Here is a 15763-nt window from a genome sequence, read left to right as displayed (position 1 = left end):
GTAGGGAGACAGGCCGGTAGAGCTGGGGCCAAAGCAGTTGGTGTCTCCGTCTTCTCTTCAGGGTTTTTCAGCTTAGCAGTCCTCTTCTTCTTAGGTTGCAGGAATCTGAGTTCCTAGGTTCTGGGGAGCCCCTAAATACTGAATTTAGGGGTGTGTTTAGGTCTGGGAGGGCACTAGCCAATGGCTATTGTCCTGGAGGGTGGCTACACCCTCTTTGTGCCTCCTCCCTGAGGGGAGGGGGGCACATCCCTAATCCTATTGGGGGAATCCTCCATCTGCAAGATGGAGGATTTCTAAAAGTCAGAGTCACCTCAGCTCAGGACACCTTAGGTGCTGTCCTGACTGGCCAGTGACGACTCCTTGTTTTTCTCATTATCTCTCCTGGACTTGCCGCCAAAAGTGTGGGCTGTGTCCAGGGGGCGGGCATCTCCACTAGCTGGAGTGCCCTGGGGCATTGTAACACGAAGCCTGAGCCTTTGAAGCTCACTGCTAGGTGTTACAGTTCCTGCAGGGGGGAGGTGTGAAGCCCCTCCACCCAGAACAGGCTTTTGTTTCTGTCCTCAGAGAGCACAAAGGCCCTCGCCACATGGGGTCAGAAACTCGTCTCTCAGCAGCAGGCTGGCACAGACCAGTCAGTCCTGCACTGAACAATTGGGTAAAATACAGGGGGCATCTCTAAGATGCCCTCTGTGTGCATTTTTTAACAAATCCAACACTGGCATCAGTGTGGGTTTATTATTCTGAGAAGTTTGATACCAAACTTCCCAGTATTCAGTGTAGCCATTATGGAGCTGTGGAGCTCGTTTTTGACAGACTCCCAGACCATATACTCTTATGGCTACCCTGCACTTACAATGTCTAAGGTTCTGCTTAGACACTGTAGGGGCATAGTGCTCATGCACCTATGCCCTCACCTGTGGTATAGTGCACCCTGCCTTAGGGCTGTAAGGCCTGCTAGAGGGGTGACCTACCTATGCCACAGGCAGTGTGAGGTTGGCATGGCACCCTGAGGGGAGTGCCATGTCGACTTAGTCATTTTCTCCCCTCCAGCACACACAAGCTGGCAAGCATTGTGTCTGTGCTGAGTGAGGGGTCCCTAGGGTGGCATAAGACATACTGCAGCCCTTAGAGACCTTCCCTGGCATCAGGGCCCTTGGTACCAGGGGTACCAGTTACAAGGGACTTACCTGGGTGCCAGGGTTGTGCCAATTGTGGAGACAATGGTACATTTTAGGTGAAAGAACACTGGTGCTGGGGCCTGGTTAGCAGGGTCCCAGCACACTTCTCAGTCAAGTCAGCATCAGTATCAGGTAAAAAGTGGGGGGTAACTGCAACAGCGAGCCATTTCTTTACAGCAGGCAGTTCCAGATTCGGGGGTGCGAGTACAGAACAACTGGAGCCACCGAATCTCTTCTATTTTAAGGAGGAAATGGTGAGAAGGTTCAGGTGCGAGGACCTCAGGTTGCGGTTAGGTATGTGTTTTTGGTGGCGGGTGGGTGTGAGAGCTAGTCTGTTGCCATATAGGGATTTAAAAATGATGCAGCCGGTGTTGAATACCGTGTGTTGTTTCACCAGTAGCCAGTGCAATTTCCTCATTATTGGGTTGATGTGGCATTTTCGAGGTTTTTGGTAAATCAGCCTGGCTGCTTGGTTTTGTGTCAACTGTGGCCTACTGTTGAAGCCTTCAGGGAGGCAAAGAAAAAAGGCAATTTGTGTGATCTATCTTTGATATCAATAAAGAATTATGACCTGCATGAGGACTTCATAGGTAATCAATCAATGCTTGTATAGCGCAACTACTCACCCTTTAGGGTCTCAAGGCGGGGGAGTGTGAGTGTGTGAGTGTTGAGGTGGTTCTTTAAAAAGCCATGTCTTCAGTTCCTTCATGAGGCTGAGGACGGAGGTGGTTTGTCTGATGTGGAGGGGGAGGGCGTTCCAGGCGGTGGCTGCGAGGTAGGAAAAGGAGCGTCCCCCTGTTCTGGTTTTCCTGATGCGGGGTACTTCTGCGAGAGAGAGCTGGGCTGAGCGTAGGGTCCTGTGGGGTACGTGGAGATTGAGTGGCTGGTTCAGGTAGGCTGGTCTGGTGTTGTGGAGGTCTTTGTGCGTGGGTGACGATCTTGAAGGTGATTCTTTTCTCTATGGGAAGCCAGTGCAGTGTACGCAGGTAGGTCGAGGACCAGCCTGGCGGCGGCGTTCTGGATGTTTTGTAGTTTGTGGGTGAGTTTCTTGTTGATTCCAGCATAGAGTGTGCTGCCATAGTCCAGTCTGCTGGTGATGAGGGCGTGTGTGGCGGTCTTTTTATGTTCAAGGGGGATCCACTTGAAGGACTTGCATAGGAGGTGGAGGGTGCAGAAGCAGGTGGAGGTGACTGAGTTGATTTGATGGTTCATGCAGAGGTTGCAGTCCAGGATGATTCTGAGGCTGTGGGCTTGGCTGGTGGGGGTGGATGGGTTTCCGAGGGTGGGTGGCCACCAGGAGCCATTCCACGCAGTGGGTTGAGGGCCCATGATGAGTACTTCTGTCTTGTTTGCGTTGAGGTGAAGGAAGCTGTTTCTCATCCAGTTAGCGACTGCTTCCATGCCTTTGTGGAAGTTGTGTGTGGCTTTGTTGGGTTTGTTGGAGAGGGAGAGGATGAGTTTGGTGTTGTCGGCGTAGAAGATGATGTTGATTTCGTAGCTTCTGATGAGGGTGGCTAGGGGGCCATGTAGACAAACAACGTGGGACTGAGGAAGGATCCCTGGGGCACTCCAGAGGTGGTGGGTGTGGAATCTGCGAGGAAGGGGACGAGTATCACTCATTGAGTTCTGCCGGAGAGGAAGGACTGGACCCAGTCGAGGGCTTATCTCTGTGTGCTGGCTTCGTGGAGTCTTATCAGGGTGTGGTTTTTTGTACTGCGTAGCTGCAGAAAGCATGGCAATATTACAGCCCTTACTTGAGGTTTCAGGGACAATTTATGTCAATGATAACCCTGAAGCTCTTCACTGAGCTTTTGGGCTGGGGAGATGTGCCCATTGCTGCTGGCTAGAAGATGGGATTCCACAAATCAAACTTCATTGATATTCATCCATTCGCAATGTTTTTTGAAAGGCAGCTTTAGATTCCAGCAAGTTGTCGACAGTGAAAAGCAATTGCATATCATCTGCATAGTTGTAGATCTTAACTAACTTTTCCAAGGAACGTACGAGGGGGCGTATGTACAGATTGAGGAGGCGGGGTTGGGGAAGAGGACCCCTGGGGCAAGTCACAGGAACAATGGACCTTTGGGGAGCTGAAGGTGTATTGACAGAGCGACTGACTGCATCCCTTCAGGAAGGGGATGATCCAATCAAGCACTGTAACCTGTAGGCTTGCAGCTCCAACACAGTCGACCAGAAGATCAGGGTGAAAAGCTGTCAAAATGTTAAGAAATGCCAGCGCCTGGGTGTTACCCTTGTCAGCTTCTTCCCGCATGTCGTCCACAACTGACAGGATAACTGCTTTAGTAGAGTGAGGAGGTCGAAAGCCTGCTTGATGTAGATCAAGGGAGTGTCCTCTAAGAAGCAGCATAGGCATCTAGCCTTGTTGTGCCTCTAAAGCCTTTGCTAAATCGAGTAACAAGGAGATGAGACAATAGTTTTTCAAGATGTGTGGGTCATCACCAGCTTTCTTGAGTATCAGGATTACTATTGCCTCCTTGAAGGCATTGGGGACCACCCCTTGGCTTAAAAACTTATTAGAAGGGATAGGGACAGGTCTTATAGGACCTTCGGATGACAGGTGACATTGCTAACATCTGGGAGTACTAAATCTCCCTGACCCACGTTGGTGCACTAGGAGGGAGGAGCCCAAATGGCTGTCTTTAAAGCCACTCCCTAATTTCTGTTTTAAGCTTGTACAGGATAGGCATCTTTTGGGGTGGAAGGAACATGGCTGGAAATGGGATTCTGGACTGGCGTCAGTATGGGCCCAGGAATAGGTCCTGAGACGGCAGTCGGTAGGAGGAAAGGCCCCATTGTGGTAGGCCCAACTTAGGCCCCTCCAGGTCTGTGGGGCCCAACAGAGCACCAGAGAGAGAGAGTTGGGAGTGCCTAGAAAATTTGCAGATTGGTCCCTTTGAAGGCTGCTCTCTACTGGAGGGTCGACAACATTCCAGGGAATTTGGGAAGAGGCAGGACCAAAGGTGGGACCGGCTCAGACTCAGAAGACACAGCAGCTATTGAGTGACACCCTTGTTGCTTTGTACCAGACAGAGTGCCTTTTTTACGCTTACAGTGAGTTTTCAGCTTTGACTTCCCAAAGATTTCAAGCAGGCGTGACCACAATGAAAAAGGGACCTATGACTTAAAGCAGGTTTGCTGTTTGAACATGACCTCGTACTTGGTGACGTAAAGCACCTTCACCTCCAACTACCAGATTGCCTTTGAGGGACACTGACTTATTGCATGGCTCAATCGTGACCACAGCCCAGGCACCATGAGCACGTCATGAAGTTCCCTGATCAACATAAGTTTCTTGCAGCATTGCCAGGACTTCAATCCTGTCATTTATTGGGGACATCTTCCCTGGCCTGCTGTCTTTGAGACCAAGTTTAGTGTAATCAGAAAACCGACAAAGGTGGGGCTCCAGATAAGTCTCGAATTGCATAATAAGAAACTGATGTCTGCCAGCAGCAGTGGCGTGTATACGTGGCCCTGCTTCATCACTTGCATTGCATTAAGAAGTCACTGTGGAGCAATATGGTGCCACCTATCACCGTGCATGGGGCAGTGCTGAAAAAAATCTCTAGAACAAGCCTGGCAACTGAAAATATTCTAAAGGTGAGGAATTTCTCTGAAGAAATATCCATCACAATAGCATATTACATTCATTTGCAAATAAATGTCTGTCTGCAACCACTTAAAGCTGTCACTCTTCAAATAGGCAATTAAATTAGTTGCCTCTAAGAAAATACCAGGAAGGACACAATGTGTTTCAACGTTTATATTGATAGCCATCGTTTTACCTGGTTCTAAATAGCTGAACTGGGCCAGGGACCTCATTTCCAGATGCTCCAGGTCGAAGGTGTCTGACTCTCGTCCCATAAGATGACGGGTCAATTGCTTGTTTACCATACACATACAGCCAATCTGAGCCAAAGCACGCATCAGCAAAGGTACCTGTGGAGGAGAAAGACATTTCAATATATGTATATTGATTCAGGCAGTTTTATATAGGGCTAAACAGGAAGCCTTGACGTCACATCAGAGTACTAGGTGGTAGTAAGTTTTAGATTAGAATAGTCCATGAACCTCCAGGTAAATACAACAGATCAAATTAAACAACAGTCCTCGCAGTCTGGTGCTGTGGACCCTGGAATGGGAGAGAGCAGAGTCTTCCTAGAGAGATACCAAGGAAGCAAATCCAAGAACAATTTTATTGGGGATCAGGGGCATGGAGTGGGAAATTAAAAGTGGGTAAGAAGAGATGCATTCAAGTTTTTACTAAACTTGAGGTAGTTATGATGACCTTTCAAAGGAGACTCTAATGTGTTCCATGAGCTGGGGCCAAAGCCTCCCTCCCTTCATTCCTGTTGTTAGAAATGGGGTCTCTAGCTGGCAGTCAGTTTGCACCATGTCCAAGTAGAGAAACTCACTCTAGTCAGGATAAGGGAGATACCTGCTCAGATAACCCCTGCTCACCCCCTTGGTAGCTTGGCACGGGCAGTCAGGCTCAGAAGCAATGTGTAAATCATTTGCACATAACACACAGTAACACAGTGAAAACACTACAAAAGGACACCACACCAGTTTTAGAAAAATAGACAATATTTATTTTTTAAAATACCAAATACGATAAAAAACCAACAGACAGTAATAAAAAACATGAATTCTGTAAGATTTACTCAAAAACACAGTTCCTTGAAGTCAATAGCTCCACCTAGGGCTATCACGGTGTCGTGATCAACAAAACCAACATTTCAGGCGGGCCAGCTATGCTGTCGGGAAGACCCACAAACAGTACCTTGGATTTATAGGGCGTTGTGATCCTCGCGGTGAGCTCCGGAGAGCGGCGTCACGGTGTTGGTTCCAGAGTCAGTGCGGGAGTCGTCAGAACCTTGAAGTCACAAGCGTTGCAGATCGAACTCCGGGCTGATGAAGTCAGGAGCGCTGGCGTGGATAGTGTTGAACTGTGGTGTGGTTCGGGACAATGCGACCTGCAGTGCTCACAGGTCACGATGCAGGCAGCGGCTCTGTTACGGCGTCCAGCGGCGTCGGTGAGACCAGGACTGCGGTGTAAAGCGGGGCGGTGCAATGTGCAGTGTCCACAGGTCACGGTGCAGGCAGCGTCGTTGCGGAAGCGCTGTCATCGGTAGGTCCAAGCCAGCGGTGCAGGATGGGACGGTGATTCGTGACCCTCACAAGCAGTGTCCACAGGCCACAGTGCAGGCAGGGATGCCTGGTGACGACACTGGAGTCGATGGTGCTGGGGTCGGTGGACCGGGGCTGCTGTGCGGGACGGGACAGTACTTTGCGTGCCTCATGAGCGGTGTCCACAGGCCACCGTGCAGGCAGCGCTGGCAGTGTTAGGAGCGGTGTCGTCGGGGAGGCCCAGGCTGCAGTGTGAGCAGGCGAAGCCAGAGTGCAGGCCCACAGGTCACTGTGCGAGCAGTGGCTCGGCGAAGTTGTCTGATGACTGCGTCGGTGAGACCAGAGTCGCGGTGCGAAGTGGGGCAATGCGACTCCGTGCGGCATCTGCAGTTCACAGTGCGGCCAGCCGCTAAGTGGTGGTTTCTACTCTTGAACAGCACAAAACACACAGTCCCAAGTGCCGCAGGTCGAGGAAACTGAAGTCTTTGGTGTCCGTGAGACTTCCAATTGGCGGCAAGTTCTACTCCAAGCCCTTGGAGAACTTTCTCAAGCAGGACACACAGCAAAGTTCACCTTTTGCACTCTTAAGGCAGAAGCAGCAACTGCAGACCAGTCCAGCAAAGCAATACAGCGAAGGGACTGTACTCCTCCTCCAGCTCTTCTCGTTGGCAGAGGTTCCTCTTGATTCCAGAAAGATTCTAAAAGGCTGGGGTATGGGGTCTTCTTCTTGTACCATGTTCTGCCTTTGAAGTTGGAAAACTTCAAAGCAAAGTCTCAAGTGATGGCAAGATTCTTCCTTGTCCAGGCCAGGCCCCAGACACACACCAGGGGGTCAGAGACTGCATTGTGTGAAGGCAGGCACAGTCCTTTCAGGTGTGAATGACCACTCCTCCCTCCCTTCGAGCTCAGGTGGCTCATCAGTATATGCAGGCTACACCCCATCCCCTTTGGTGTCACTGTCTAGAGAGGTGCCAAACAGCCCAATTGTCAAACTGACCCAGACAGACAATCCACAAACAGGCAGAGTCACAGAATGGTATAAGCAAGAAAATGCCTACTTGTGGCATTTTCGAACAGACAATTTAAAAACCAACTTCACTAAATGATGTATTTTTATATTGTTAGCTCAGCGACCTTAAACTCCACATTTTTATCTGCTCTCAAAGGGAATCTGCGCTTTAAGGATATTTTAAGGCAGCCCCCATGTTAACCTATGAGAGGGATAGGCCTTGCACAGTGAAAAACGCATTTGGCACTATTTCACTCTTAGGACATATAAAACACACTAGTATATGTCCTACCTTAAATATACACTGCATCCTGCCCCTGGGGCTAACTAGGGTCTACCTTAGGGGTGCCTGACATGTAGTAAAAGGGAAGGGTTAGGCCAGAGAAGTGGGTACACTTGCCAAGTCAAATTGGCAGTTTAAAACTGCACACACAGACACTGCAGTGGCAGGTCTGAGCCATGTTTACTGGGCTACTAATGTGGGTGGCACAACCAGTGCTGCTGGCCCACTAGTACCATTTGATTTACAGGCCCTGGGCACCTCTAGTGCACCTTAATAGGGACTTACCAGTAAATCAAATATGCCAATCATGGATAAACCAATCAACAGTACAATTTACACAGAGAGCATATAGACTTTAGCACTGTTTAAGTGGTAAAGTGCACAGAGACAATAAACCAGCAACAAAACACCTGAAAAAAAATAGGAGGAAGAAGGCAAAACAATTGGGGATAACCCTGCAAAAAGGGCCATTTCCAGCACCTGTATTATTCATTTACCCTCGCCTGGGCATAAAATGGAATCATTCATGGATCTCAGGTTTTTCAAGGGTAGGCAGAGGGAGCTAGTTTTCTTTTGTTTTTAAAGTATTGTGAGCCTTCTCCCAAAAAGGATAGTACCTAAAATACATTATACTGATCTAGATCCCTTTGTTGCAGGAACAGGTGAGACACAAACAGACATAGGATTGAAGGAAACCACTAGTCCATCACAAACACTTGCCTTTATCGCCACAGTGGTTTAGACCATGCAATCAAATGAAGTAGTTTGAAGCCTCAGCACTCCAAGCCTAACTAGAAGGCAAGAGTGTTCTCCACAAAACCATTGTTTTCGCATTCAAATGGTTATGTTAATAAGGATTGTACAGTTCACAACATACAAAATGGACTTCATGGGCATCTGGCATTAACAATCTGTAATACACTGTTCTCAACTACATCTATGCATGGCTGTGCATATTGCAGAAAGTTTCAACTGGAGTATTTCCTCCACAATAATCACACCTAAAATAATGCCTTCATCTGGTATATGGGGACTAGGAAGAACTGCATACAAAGGGCAGACACATAACATGTACCAAAGTACTTTAATGGGGATTTATATGCAAGTTGGTAGAGATGGTAGTAAAATGGAGAACATTCATGGATAATCCCTTTTGGAAGCTTAAGGTCCACCCCTCAGTTTGTGGACCCTTTTTGAAGTTGCACAACAAGCAGGTTCGTAAAGGTCTCTCTCGCGCATTTAGGCCCGACTGGTTGCTCACAGATGAAACCTAGGTTACAAACACTTAAGCATTAAAGATTCCCTAATCTAGACTCTCCCCCACCAGTTAAGAGGGAAATGAGGACTTGGTCACCAGCAGACAGTACAGGTAGTGTAATTTTAAAATAAAGGACTGACTCCTCGATCCGACGCACATTCACATTGTTGCTCTGCTGAAAATTATTACAACAAAGCAATAGGTATTTCCCAACACCTGAGGGAGCAAATGAGCCCCACAAATAGAGGGATGGATATGTCTGAATGTCTTCGGAAATTAACTGGAAAACAAAACAAAATACCTCTATTCCTTCAATAGGGCTTAGGCAAAGGATATCAACTCATTAGCTTACCAAAGCAATTGTATATTTTCTTTCTCTCAGTCAACTTGTTCAAAATACTCATGCAAACACAAAATGTTCCTTTTAGCCAAGGTTGCTCCTAGAAACCAAATAACATTGGTGTTTTGGGAGTGTGGGGGGGAGGGGGGGGACGATGGAACGGTGTTTAGTACTGGCCAGCAAGGTAGCAGACTAGCAGCGTTCTCCGTGAGCACCAGCAGGCCGAATGATATCCTGCTTTAGTCCTGCCATCCATACGACACTGCTTCACCACCCTTTGTCCCCAACACCCTGGGAGGACACCAGATGCAGTAGGGGTTCAGAATCTGCACCTTTGGAGTTCTAGGAGCAGTTCACTGACTGACTGGGTGACCACTGTAGCTCCGACCCCAGCCAAGCCCAGGCAAGATGGCAGCAGTTGAGCGGTGAAGCCATCCACTTGCTGGAGCGAAGCGGCAGGACCGGAACTACCAAATGCCAGGGGGGGAGCTGTATCGCCTCACTCTTTCCCACTCCCTTCCCTAACTTGGCTTTGTGTGCCAGAGGCCCAGAGGTCACAGAAGAGGAGGGGACGAAGAGACCTAGCGGCAGCGTCTGCCGGGAGGAGCGGAGCAGGGCTGCCGTGCTGGTGTGGCTCGTGGTGTAATCGAGCTCCCCTGGTGCCATAAGGGGGATTCCATCACTGGGCATGATCACAGCACCGCACCCTATTTGATGAGATGGCAGGACCCGCACAGGCTTGGGGCAGAGGAGTGCAGCCCAGGGAATGTGGCTAAAGGGCGGCTGAGGCTGCCAGTTGGAGACCCCTGAGTGAAGTGGACAAAAGGAGCGGTTGAACCTGCACCAGGACCACTGCGCCACACACAGCTCGAGGTGGCAACGGCACCCCCGCCCCGGTGGGGAGCAAAAGAGGGCGGCACAGTGCTGTGCCAGCCTTGAGAGTGTGCTGGTAGAGCAGCTGAGGCAGCCGGAAAGAGGCCCCTGAGTGGAGCAGAAGAGAAGGGCAGTTGTGCCCCTATCGATGACCTGACAGCTGTACAATCTCTCTTGCTCCCCCCTCTTCCTCCCACCCTCTGCTGCAACATAGCCTAACTGTTGCAGTCACGATTTGGGGGAGGTTTCACACTTACCAGCCTGATGGGATGGCAAAGTTGCGTTGTGCGGTCGGCTGGTGCTACTGCATCTGAATAGACATGGTTGGACAAGGTGCTGTGGGACAGGGGAGTGCTTACCTGGAGTTCAGCTGCCTATTTCCTGACAGGCCCCGCACATTGGTTCTTTCTCCAGTTTGTGGTGCTGGTACCAGGGCAAAGGTCAAAGATAAGGATCCAAAACCCCCCAGACAGGGGAAAATAGACCATTATACAAAAGTGGTGGTTCCATCGACTGAGTGGAAGGCAGAGGTGCAGACTAAGCCAGATAACATGGCGCTGCTTCTGACAATCCAATCCTCCCAGGAGATGCTGGAAGGGAGAATAGGGGAGGTGAGGTAACGCCTGAAGCAGACCTCCTGCAACAGGATTTATGTAATGTGTATGAAAGTGTCACAGCAGCTGAGAACCAGATCTCAGAAGTGGAAGATGTGGTCGATGGCTTCAGAAGGATGGGCAGGTTTACGTGCCACTGCTACAGATGTGGTCTGGAGGCTAGAAGATGCTGAAAATTGCACACTGTGAAATAACCTGCCCTTAGTGGGCTTTCCAGAAGGGGTCAAGGGTACCAACAAGGGCGCTTTACTGTATTGGTGATTGAGAGCTCCACGGTCTGTGAAGGCAAGATTTTTGAACTTCCTCAACTGGGACATGATACTACGGGAAGTGAGGCTCCAAGGTGAAATCCGCTAAGAGAAGTAAAAAATCATGACATTCCCGGACTACACATGTGAAGTCCAGGGGCAGCATTACACCTTTGATTCAGTTAAAATGAAGCTGCAGGCCCTATACTACAATACATGCTGCTATTCCCGGCAAAACTCAAGGTCCTCTACCAGGGGAAGTCGATCTTCTTTCACTCACCGGAGGCGGCCTTGGCTTGAATGGAGGAGCACTCAAAGTTTGACGAGGAGAGGGAGAGCGGCCTGGCCCGAGCTCCCTATGGGAATGTCTGTGATGAGAAGACCGAGCTAGGCTGCAGCGATGGGACACAAAGGGACTCAATGCGTGAACAAAGACTGGGGTTATTCTCCGACATGGAGTGAGAACTGAGGCTGGCATTGAAAACCCCCAAAAAAGAACAGACCCCTGGAAGACTTATTTCCTGGCCCCACACAGAGGGAATGGACATTGGACTCTGATGGACCATACCCACTTGCCATTGCAACTGCCAACCTGGAACATGAACATGCGAGACAAGCTTCAGCAGATACCTGATTGTACACCGCAGGGGGGGGGGGGAGGCATATGCCACACTGGCCTACACAGTATATACACATCGGTGGGAGGTGGCGAAAGGGGGTGGGGGTTCGCTATACTAATCAAGAAGAATCCCCCATTTTGGGTGACCAAAACATGGTTAGATCCGGGCTGCAGGTTTGTGGGGACACAGGGCCACTGGGACGGACTAAGATGACATTACTGAGCATGTATGCACAGCCTCGACTACAAACACTTATCCTGGCAAAAATTACAGACATACTCCTTGAGACGACTTCCACACTACATGTCCTGTGTGGGGACTTTAATGAAATCATGGCCATAGAACTCGACCACTCTAGGGCCCCTTGTGTCACCCCTACTGCGTATGGCATTGGCACAGTTTGTTGACCCTGTGTGCTTGTCTGATCTGTTGCGGCGCAGACACCCATTGGATAGAAAGTATTCATACTTTTCAGGGGATTATGTGTTTGCCCCTATTGGGGGGGGGGGGGGGGGAGGGGGGAGAGGGTAGGTGAAATTGTACAGGCAGAGTATTTGCAGGGGGCTTGCTTGATCATTTACCCTTGTTGGTCAAGATGGGACAACTTAGAAGCTGGGGTGGGGGGGGGGGGGGGAGGGGGTCCTCTGGGTGGAAATTGAACACCTGGGAATTGAAGGATCAGGAGGCTGCCCAGGGTCTCTGGGTTGAGACTGAATTATATAGGTCTCCGTTTCATCTAAGACTGTATTAAGGGAGGCTTTCAAGACAGTACTCTGATAGGGCTCACAACTTGATTGCACAGAAGAAGAGGAGAATAGTGGCAGATCTTGAGGATTTGGAGACCCAGATCCTGCAACTGGAGGGGGAGCGAGTGTCCATATCTGACACCCCACATTCTTAGACAGACTGCTGCCAAACAAACTAGATACCAGCTCAGGCAGAGGAAGAGACAAAGAAACAAATAGTCATATTGCACCGCTTGTATGAGACAGGGAATAAGGTGGGTAAGCGCCTAGCATGGCTGAGAAAAGGGGAACTGGAAGCCCGCTGGGATCAAACCCTAATAAATCAGGCAGGGGACGCCTGCGACATGGACATGCAAATAGCAGATGAGTTGGATTGCTATTCTAAATCGTTTTATAGGGCCCGATCCCTCTATGATTTTACCAGCATTGCACCAGCACCTGGCTGCTGTCCCCACATCTGTGCCGGATGCAGTCCTGGGAAAAAATGGAAGGGGATTTAATGTTGAGTGAAGTCCAGACAGTTATTGCAAACCTAAAGCTGGGCACAGCACAGAGCCTAACAGCACTTTGGCCACGTTTTATAAACTGTACGCCGGACTGCTGGGGACACACTTGCTGAACTGATTCAGGGAGGCGGGGGAACAAGGGGTGTTGCCCCCAGGTATCCCAAAAGCCACCATTACAGTGATACCCAAGGAAGGTAAACCCAGGGAGCAGTGTGATTCTTAACGCTTGAGCTCACTGTTAAAAATTAAAGTCAACATCCTGGCCACGATTTTTGCTACGCGGCTACTGCAGGTTATCACTCCTTTAGTACACAGAGATCAATCAGGATTCATGCCCGGTAAGTCAACACATGTTAACTTGGAGCACGCACACAACTGGTAGGCAACAGTGCAGGACCAACTGGCTCCCCATGTTTTCCTCTCGCTAGACGCTGAAATGCCGTTTGATGCAGTACATTGGTCCTTCCTCAAGCAGACACTGCAGAGGTTTGGTTTTAGCCCAAACTATAGGAGGTGGGTGGCGGTGCTGTACTAAGAACATCTGGCAGCACTTGTGATGGGGTGGCATCTATTGAGCACCCCATTGAGAGAGGGACTAGGCATGGATGTCCCTTTTCCCAGCTTTTATTTGTGTTTATGGTTAAATCCCTTGTATGCACAGTGAGAGCACATCTGAGTGTCAAGAGGTTTAGTATATCAGCCGCAGTCGAGGTAGAAGGAAGAATATTGTTCTATGCCGACAATATCGTCTTGTATATTATTGAACCGGCAACCACGATCCTGACTATTTCAGATCTTTGGGGATTATGGGTCTCACTCTGGCTGTAGGATCAATTGGGACAAATCAGTGCTAAATTCTCCACAAGGCCAGGTAGACCCACCATCCCCCTTGCAATGGTTAGCTGAGGTCATGGATGGTTTTAAATATCTGGGGATCTTTGTAATACCGCAGGAACAGCTAGGTTACTGCTGAAATTTTGAGGTGGTGATAATAAATTTTCAAGTTGACATTGGAGGGGGCTGCCCCTCTCTTTGTTGGAACAGGCAGCCCTCTTCAAAATGATCACGCTTCCCAAACTACTATACATTCCTTCGAATACCTATTACCAGGTTTAGCATGATGTCTTCACCAGAATAGAGGGGGAAGTGAGGTCCCTGATTTGGAACAGGTACACCTAGAGTGTTGTTTAAAACACTGCAGGGCAACCTATTATAATGGTGGGATCACTCATCTTAATGTTGAGGCATATAATTGGGCTGCCAACTTGATTAACAACGACTGAATCTTTGCGCTTCAAGATCATTCAACCTTTCGGCTAGAACAGGCTATGCTGGAACCCAGCTCCCACCTCCACTACTTCTATGGGGAGGGGGTCCAATGGCTGCCACCAGCTACACAGGTGGCCCTGGCAGCTTAGAATAAGGCTACCAAGACGATTGGTTGGGCAAGTAAAATCACCAGGGCAACCCCCTTTGGAAAGGAATATGGCTGGGTGAAATGGAGAAACTCCAAGGATTTGGGACCTGGGATACAATTGGCATGTTCACAAATGGGGATATACTAGAGTGTACACTGTACCAGACTAAGTTTCTGAGATACATGCAGCTGCAACACGTCTGGCAGGCAGAGCGATGGAGATCCCAGAATACAGTTATTTAAAAGGGAGGATATTACTAGAGGCGAGGAGAAAAGGAGCAATCTCTCTTACATATAAAACGTTGAATAATATGCCAGACACCCTAGGCCAGCTCAGAGAGAGATGGATGCGTTATGTGTGGGAACTTGGGGACATTGACTGGGAGGCGGTGTTGATGCATTCCAGAGAGTTGACCATCAAGTCTTGTCTGTGGCTGATACAATCTAAAATACTACAAAGGGTTTATTATGATCAGCACAGGTTGCATGGTATGGGAGAGCTGGCTCACCTACTTGCCTGCACTGCACCGAGGCTGCAGGGTCATTTATACACGTGCTCTGGGAATGCCCCCTCATACAGGCATATTGGACAGGTAATCAGGAACTCTGTGCTATATTGGATGTTACTCTTTCACTGGACCCAAAATATGTTTTTTGGGGAGTCCATATGATGTAGAAGTTGCATGCTTTAAGTTTCTCTTTAGTGCCTTGGGACTGGTGGTGGCTAAGAGGGATGTGGCCAAGTTATTGTGGTAGGGGGGAGCGGAGGTACCAACCATTCATGAATGGATGCAGGGGATGTATCTATACATGGCAGCAGAGAAGGTCACCTACAGCAGTAGGGGTTGCCCCTGTAATTTCCGTAAGATATTGGGGGGAGGGGGGTGGGGACGGCTGGATCCAATGTAATGGGTTATGGTCTTTGGAAGGCAGCGCCTGGGCCTGCCTCAAGCCTAGCTAGATATGTACATACGACCTAAGGGGAGACTGGACGAGATTTGAACGTCATATTGTAAATGTGTTGTGGGTGCTTTACGAGTTGTGAAAAAACAAAGTCAACACTGTTGTGTACTCTCTTTGAACATATCCGGACATTTGCGCATGTTGCCCACAAGTTTTTTCTTTTTGGTTGTTGTATAAAAATAAAAAATATACTTTAAAAAAAACATTGATGTTACAAAAGGATATTGTGCAAAGATGGACAGCGTACAGTAAGAAGTCCTCATGTGCTTGTGAAGGTGTTTTTTTAATGCTGTAGCCCATGACCGACCAGGACCAACAGGAGGATATTGCACAGAAGGTTTTGAGCCCCTTTCCCACACCTTAATCAGAGGCTATTAGTTTCCGTAAGTGCAGCTTAAGCTCTTTCAGTTATGTGCCTAAGGGCCATATGTACTAAAGCATTTTCCCATTGACACAGAATGGGTAAAATCCTTTGGCACATCCCTAAGTTCTTAGTTATGGTAGCATTATTCTGCGAGTAGTTAACAGCTTGTTGACTTCATCCTATGTCTTTGAGGCCT

General features: G+C 49.0%; 1 protein-coding gene across 1 annotated transcript in view; it reads right to left on the bottom strand.

Annotated features, from left to right (window-relative positions):
• The window catches only part of POLE (DNA polymerase epsilon, catalytic subunit), a 293620-nt gene that overhangs the window by 95370 nt on the left and 182487 nt on the right, over positions 1 to 15763 (bottom strand). Inside the window, exon 34 of the mRNA XM_069214647.1 lies at positions 4982 to 5135. Coding sequence (XP_069070748.1) covers positions 4982 to 5135 — 154 coding nt within the window. The remainder of the gene's footprint in view (positions 1 to 4981; positions 5136 to 15763) is intronic.

The sequence above is a fragment of the Pleurodeles waltl genome, chromosome 11 (assembly GCF_031143425.1).
Source record: "Pleurodeles waltl isolate 20211129_DDA chromosome 11, aPleWal1.hap1.20221129, whole genome shotgun sequence".
NCBI classification, from domain to species: Eukaryota; Metazoa; Chordata; class Amphibia; order Caudata; family Salamandridae; genus Pleurodeles; species Pleurodeles waltl.
Note: the sequence above shows the minus strand (reverse complement) of the source record. Positions and strands in the feature narration are given on the sequence as shown.